This window comes from Clupea harengus, chromosome 4 (genome assembly GCF_900700415.2).
Source record: "Clupea harengus chromosome 4, Ch_v2.0.2, whole genome shotgun sequence".
In the NCBI taxonomy this organism is placed as follows: Eukaryota; Metazoa; Chordata; class Actinopteri; order Clupeiformes; family Clupeidae; genus Clupea; species Clupea harengus.
Genome location: NC_045155.1, coordinates 950477 through 957976, shown reverse-complemented (window position 1 = coordinate 957976; position 7500 = coordinate 950477). Strand labels below are relative to the sequence as shown.

At 49.9% G+C, this 7500-nt stretch overlaps 1 protein-coding gene across 2 annotated transcripts in view; it reads left to right on the top strand.

Moving 5' to 3' along the window:
* avpr2ab (arginine vasopressin receptor 2a, duplicate b) overlaps positions 1-7500 on the top strand; it is a 24030-nt gene that overhangs the window by 11678 nt on the left and 4852 nt on the right. For both annotated transcript variants that reach the window (XM_031565660.2, XM_031565659.2), the window contains exons 2-5: positions 2758-3188; positions 3995-4240; positions 5314-5460; positions 6911-7500. The exon at positions 6911-7500 is cut by the window's right edge. In XM_031565660.2, the coding sequence (XP_031421520.1) occupies positions 2790-3188; positions 3995-4240; positions 5314-5460; positions 6911-7500 (1382 nt within the window). In that variant the 5' untranslated portion in view covers positions 2758-2789. The remainder of the gene's footprint in view (positions 1-2757; positions 3189-3994; positions 4241-5313; positions 5461-6910) is intronic.

The following is a 7500-nucleotide window of genomic DNA, read 5'->3' as shown; positions in this document are numbered from 1 at the left end:
ACACACACATACACAACTACACAACACACACACACACATACACACACACTCACACATATATAACACAACACACACACACACACACATACACACACTTACACACACACACACACACACACACATACACACACACTCACACATATATATACACACACACACACACACACATACACACAACTTACACACAACATACACACCACTCACACATACACACACACACACACACATACACACACACACACACACACACACACATACACACACTTACACACACTTACACACACACACACACATACACACACACACACACACACACACACAACACACACACACACACATACACATATATACACACACATACACACACACACACACACACACACACACACACACACACACACACACTACCATGATCTGCTGCTGTAGGAGCCATGTGCAAAGAGACAGAACGAATGATAGGGGGATACAGTGATGCCCGTGAAAGCGAGAAACAAATGAAAGAGTGCACAGTGGTTTCTGTGTGCTGATAATGAATGATGTTACCGTGAGTGATGGGGGGAGGTCATGGTTCATAACAGATTTGGCGACGTAACGATGGAGAGAATTTGGATACAAATGATTCTGGCAGTCACGTGTTTTCCTCTTGTCCTATGTAATATATATACAGAACAAAGCAACACAGGGCAGGGTACACAACTCCAACTCACACGGACTAATAAACACCGGAACAAACAGAGCAGGCGAAGCACAAACACAGAGGTGGCCCTCAATCATAAAGACAAACACAAATACACAAGAGCGACTTCACGGCTTTATCGTTTTGGTCCCACAGGAAACGGAATGATTATTGGTGCTGGAAATGAGCCGAAATGTGCAGCTGTTGCTGCCGAGAGTAAAAACACCTCTCCACACCCAACGCTGCATGCTGTCATTCAGAAAAGTATCAAACATTTATATGGTGGTTTTTGTTAAGTAGTTTTTATTGTCAAAAATAAAACTCTGTTGAAAACAAGTCAAGACAAGTTAATGTCTATTAACAATGAATAAAGAACAGAGCATGTTTGCCATTATCGTTTATTGTGCATTCAGTTATATATATATAAAATATATATGACTAAAATGAATACTAAATATTATATGTATAAAATACACATTTTTTTTGTTGTTGCTGGAACTGAAGAAAATCAAATCATCATTTTGCCAGAGCCCTCATGAGGTGAAGTGTTTCCCCTCAGCTCTGTGAAGTAACAAACACATTTCATTCTCTACTCCCCCCCCACACACACACACACACACACACAACACACACACACAACACACACACACACACACACACACACACACACACACACACACACACACACACACACACCCTTTCATTCTCTACTGCCGTCCCCCCCCCACACACACACACACCCTTTCATTCTCTACTGCCGTCCCTTGGCCATCACTCCTCCTTCTCCTTCCCCCCAACCCACCTCTCCACACACACACACGTCCCCTCTTTCTCTAGTCCTCTTCCAAACTCCACACCCTTCCTTCCTCTAACCTCTGACCTCGCTCTCTCCTTCCTCGTCTGCCCCCCCCCCCCACACACACACACACACCCTTTCCCTGACTCATCCCATTCCACCCCTCTGTCCTCCAGGGTAAGGACCCCCCCCTCGCCCCCCCGTACAACATTCCCTCATATCTCCGTCTCCCTAATTCACGGAACCAGAGCCCTTGGCTGCCACAATGTTCCCAAGGGGGTCATTCCGAGATTTTCACTTTGGTTTATAAAGTCAACACTGTGTGTTTGTCTGAGCTGAGAGAGAGAGAGAAAGAAAAAAAAGTAAGCAGAGCGGTCTCGTGAAGACATTAGCTAGGAAGGCTCAAGATGAGAGGGGAAAGGAAGAGCACGTCAACAGAGGAAAAGCGATGGATTCAAGAAAGGAAAGACGGGGGTGACAGGGCAGAAACTGGGAATGCAGGCAAGGCTGGGCAGCACGAGAGAGAGTCAAGAGGGGCCAGTGAGAGTGACAATGGAAAAGGAAAGAAAGAGATGAGTATGGCGTTAGATCACCGCATAAGAAAGAGCATGAGATAGACAGGAACCGGACAGGAGCCCTTTACAGTGAGGGGGACAGACACAGTAGGACAGACGGCGTGTCAACAGCGCTGACGTGCGAAGATAAGCTACGTGAAAATAGCCACGGGATACCAAGGGATTCTCATCACGTACATATTTACAGACACTCTGTCCTGTTCATTGTATAACAGTCACAGGCACACACGCACACACGCACACACGCACACCGGCACACAGGAACATACACACACACACACACACACACACACACACACACACACACAGGCATGCACATGCTTGACCAAATGCTGTGTAAGATGCTTTTTGATCTCAGAGAACTCCAGAAAATGGTTGAGAGCAGATCAGAGAGCTAATTCATTTACAGTTTGGTTGAGGAAACACAGAATCCCACTAATGCCAATTTTATTAGGAAAAACAGCCGTCTTTGCAAGATAAGTTACAACCGCAAGCCAAAAGTAGGCAAATATTTAAGAGTCTTTACGATGGAGGAGATAAACTTTACCGGTTCCTTATCAGAGTAGGGACAAACACAAGGGGCCAGTCCTGCTCTAGTCCTCGACTGAGTTTGGCCAAGAACAGTGCAGTGCTGTGCTGTGGGCGTTTTTGGACTGAACCTGTCTTTTCTTTTCCTGCTTGCTCATCCCCCACGCGCCTTTGTCTTCCAGGCCACTGCCTCGCTCCGGACTCCTCTTGGGAAATGGTTTTGGGTCGATCCAATCTCACCGCCGCGGGGGTGGCAGACGGCGGCGGGCCCGGAGGCCCGGGTGGCGACCCCCTGTCCGACCCCCTCTTCCAGGACCACACCAACCTGAGCAGCAGCTACGTGGGCGGCGGGGCCTTCTTCTGGCTGGTGTCCCAGGACAACGGCACCTGGAGCACGGAGAGGCCCACTCTCCAGCCCGTGGCCCCGCCGAGGGTGCGGGACCTGGCTCTGGCCCGGGCGGAGATCGGGGTGCTGGGGCTGGTCCTCGCCCTCACCACCCTGGGGAACGGCTTCGTCCTGTGGGTGCTGCTGCGGAAGAGGAAGCCCCACGCGCCCATGCACCTGTTCATGATCAACCTGTGCGTGGCGGACCTAGTGGTGGCCTTCTTCCAGGTGAGTCGTCACAGAGAGCTGACTTCAGGAAACACTGGGTGCATGGAGACACACACACACACACACACACACACGAACACGCACACACACACACACACACACACACAGACACATGCACACGCACACAGACACACACACACACACGCACACGCACACGCACACAGACACACACACACACACACACACCACACACACACACACACACACACACACACACACACACAGCTTTTGCTTACTCTACCCACCTCTGATCACTAGATCGGTTGCTGTTGTTAAGCCGGTTAAACAATGTCTGCGTCACGCGTTCTCGTTCTATTTTTATTGTCTTACTCATGTCGACCTTCTCCCCATGTTCTGTGTCACATTTATAATCTAATCCCAGTTCAGTGTCCTGGGAGTAAACGCAGCAGTGAAATAAGCTTTTGTCAAATGTTGTTCATTGTCTAATGTGCTCCCTGTACGTCAGAAGAGATTACTAAATGAAATAAAAATTAAACTAAATGAGATGAAGTGAAACTTCTGGCGGTCTGGCATCGCCATATCTTGGATCCAAAATGGCTGAATCAGATAAAAAAAATTGCACGTAATGAAATGATTCCTCTGGCATCTCACGCACCAAATGTCCCACAACTCATAACACCCAGGCACAGCAGCTGGCCTCTTAGATGCTGATTCTTGTGCTCTCTCAAACTATCTCACGCCTGCCCCCCCCCCCCTCTCAACTGCCCCAAACCACCACCCCCCCCCCCCCCAACTCTAACCAACACCTTCTCCTCTCCAACCCCGCCCCCCCCCCCCCCCTCCAGGTCCTGCCCCAGCTGGTGTGGGACATCACAGAGCGCTTCCAGGGCCCGGACGCCCTGTGCCGCTTCGTTAAGTACCTCCAGATCGTGGGCATGTTCGCCTCTTCCTACATGATTGTCGCTATGACCATGGACAGGCACTACGCCATCTGCTGCCCTCTGCAGGCGTACCGTGGTGGTGCGCCCTCCCGCTGGAACACTCCCATCATGGTGGCGTGGGGGCTCTCCCTCGTGCTCAGCCTGCCCCAGGTAAGGCGGCAGTCTCCCATAGCAACATGTATAATCTTAGCCCTGGACGAGACATTAAACTACAATGTGTACATATGTGGGCGACAGTGGTACAGGAGGTAGAGAAGTCGTCTAGTAATCAGAAGGTTGCTAGTTCGATTCCCTGTCGAAGCGTCCTTGAGCAAGACACTGAACCCCTAATTGCTCCTGATGTGCAGTGTGCCATCAGTGTAAATGTAAAATGTGTATACATCCTTGTAAGTCGCTTTAGATAAAAGCGTCTGCTAAATGAGTAAATATATATTCTAAGAAAACTGGGTGTTTGTCAATATGTTATTTGTGTTTACAAGCCACCCCTTATATGGGTCCACATTATTCGATAATAACACCCCTCCTTGGTGACCCCAATGTGACCCCACCTCCAGTTAACCAGAGTCATAATTGATGCCCTCTCCTGTCCACAAGGCAGTACTTTAAATGTACCTTAGTTGCTGACTGGTCTTTTGTGATGTATACACATTTTACATTGTTTTATGCGCGCGCGTGTGTGTGTGTGTGTGTGTGTGTGTGTGTGTGTGTGGGTGTGTGTGTGTGTGTGTTTAACGCATAAAACAATGTAAAATGTGTATACATCACAAAAGACCAGTACACACACACACACACACCATAAACCTTGATGGAGGAGCTCTCTGTTGGAGAGTAGGGTGGTGGTGGACCGTTGCCACCTGGCAGGCAGCCTGGAGCCCCGAGCGGCGTCTGCACCGTGGCGACGGCGGGACCCATTCCGAGATCACAGCCACACTAACACACACACACACACACACACACACACACACACACACACACACACACACACACTCACACACACACACACACACTCACCAGAGAGATGCCTGGTCTGCACACAGACAGAGGCATATGATTCCAATCAAAGCCGCCCTTTCAGCCGAAAAGAGGAGCGTTTTTTTTTCCTCTTCTGGGGTTTGGTGTGTGTCATATGGCAGTGACGGCCGCGCTTTGCCCTTTTCTGCACTTCCTTATTGTCTCACGGCGGCCTTCTTTCTTCTTCTCCGACCTCTCTTCCTCCCCGTCAGGTGTTCATCTTCTCACAGTCTGAGGTGGCCCCGGGCAAGTACGACTGCTGGGGCAACTTCGCCGAGCCGTGGGGACTCAAGGCCTACGTCACCTGGATGACCATCGCCGTGTTCATCCTCCCAGCGTGCATCATCACCGTATGCCAGGTTTGGACCGCTCTCTTTCTCTCTCTCTCTCTCTCTCTCTCTCTCTCTCTCTCTGTCTCTCTCTCTCTCCCTCTCTCTTCTCTCTCTCTCTCTCTCCCTCTCTCCTCTCTCTCTCTTCTCTCTCTCTCTCTCTTTCTCTCTCTCTCTCTCTCCCTATCTCCCTCTCTCTCTCTCTCTCCCTCTCTCCCTCTCTTTTTTTTTCCATCTCTCACAGACTCCCTCGAAAAGAGACAGGGGTGAATTGACCCCCCTCCCCCTTTCGACCCGGAGTCCTTAAATAATCTGCATGTGACAGAGCCATCGTAGCTCCAGGGGGAGTTAGGGAGGCACCTCTTGCCTCCATGCCAGGCTCCGATGCCTAAAGTGGGCTATGCTGAGCTGAGCTGAGCGGAGCTGCCCTCATTTCTCTCAAAGAAGCCCTGCTCACATCGCGGCGGCTATGCTCTGCTGTCCTGCACACACACACACACACACACACACACACACACAGACACACACACACACACACACACACACACACACACACACACACACACACAGTCATTGTATGCTCTGCTGTCCTGCCTATTTGGCTCACCAGCTTACCATGGGGGCTGGAGTTGGCGTTTAAGAGCTCTTCAAAAAGTAACATGTTTTAAATGTCACACTCTCTATCTCTCTCTCTCTCTGCCTGTTTTTGACTGTGCCGTGGTAAGAAACACAGGCATTGGTGTGTGTACACACACACACACAGTGAGTATAGCAGAAACACAGTCATTGGTGTGTATATACACACAGTGTGTATAGCTGTGCTGTGGTTAGAAACACAGTCATTGGTGTGTGTGTAGTGAGTATAGCTGAAACACAGTCATTGGTGTGTATATACACACAGTGAGTATAGCTGAAACATAGTCATTGGTGTGTGTGTGTGTGTGTGTGTGTGTGTGTGTGTGTGTACCGGTATATACACACAGTGAGTATAGCTGAAACATAGTCATTGGTGTGTGTGTGTGTGTGTGTGTGTGTGTGTGTGTGTGTGTGTGTGTGTGTGTGTGTGTACCGGTATATACACACAGTGAGTACAGCTGAGGGCACTTTGTGTAGCACCCGCCCTGATGTTAAGAGGGTTAGAGAATCTCTTATTGATTTTAACTACTATTAACTGCTACTTTATACTATTATTTTACTCACTATATTATTGATTTGAACTATTAACTGCTACTTTATACTATTATTTTACTTACTATATTATTGATTTGAACTATTAACTGCTACTTTATACTATTATTTGACTTACTATATTATTGATTTTAGGACTCTGTTTTGTAGAAAGTCTAAGACCCAGAGAGCCAGGGATGGAAAGTCTCCTAAATCCATAAGACAGTCAAGCATGGCAGGAGGCTTAATCAATAATCGTGATCGTTAATGATCGAATCCTTTCCAACGATCTCTTTCCCCTATCTATCCCCAGGTCCGTATCTTCAGGGAGATCCACGATAACATCTATCTGAAGTCGGAACGCGTGGTGTCGGCTGAGTTCAAGAGGAACTCTGTGCTCTTCCACTTCCCACACAGGGTCAGAGGAGGAGGAGGAGGAGGAGGAGGAGGAGAGCGGCACGGCAGCCACTCTTCACACCCCAGCTTCAGCCTCTCTCGCCCCCCTCCACCTACCGTGGACCCTCGGAACTCTTACGACCCCCAGTCGGTTGCCAACTGCACCGTGCCCCCTGTCCCTCTTTACAGCAATTACGTCGACAACGAGACCCCCCACCCCCACTTCCAACCAGACGTAGACGACCCCAGCTCTCTACCCGACCCTGCCCTTTCAACTCCACCTCACGTCCCCTCCTCCTCCGCCACCACCGCCTTCCCCCACCCCAGACCCGCCACCCCTCACGCTGGGCACACGTCTAACCCCGCCAGCTCTTCTGACCTCTGGCCGGACGTCCTGCCCGACCCGGTGCCCTTCGCCCTACCCTCAGGCTACCCCCCGCTGCCGCCCCCGTCGCTGCCCCCTCCACTGGGCATCTCCAAGGCGATGTCCAAGACGGTGAGGATGAC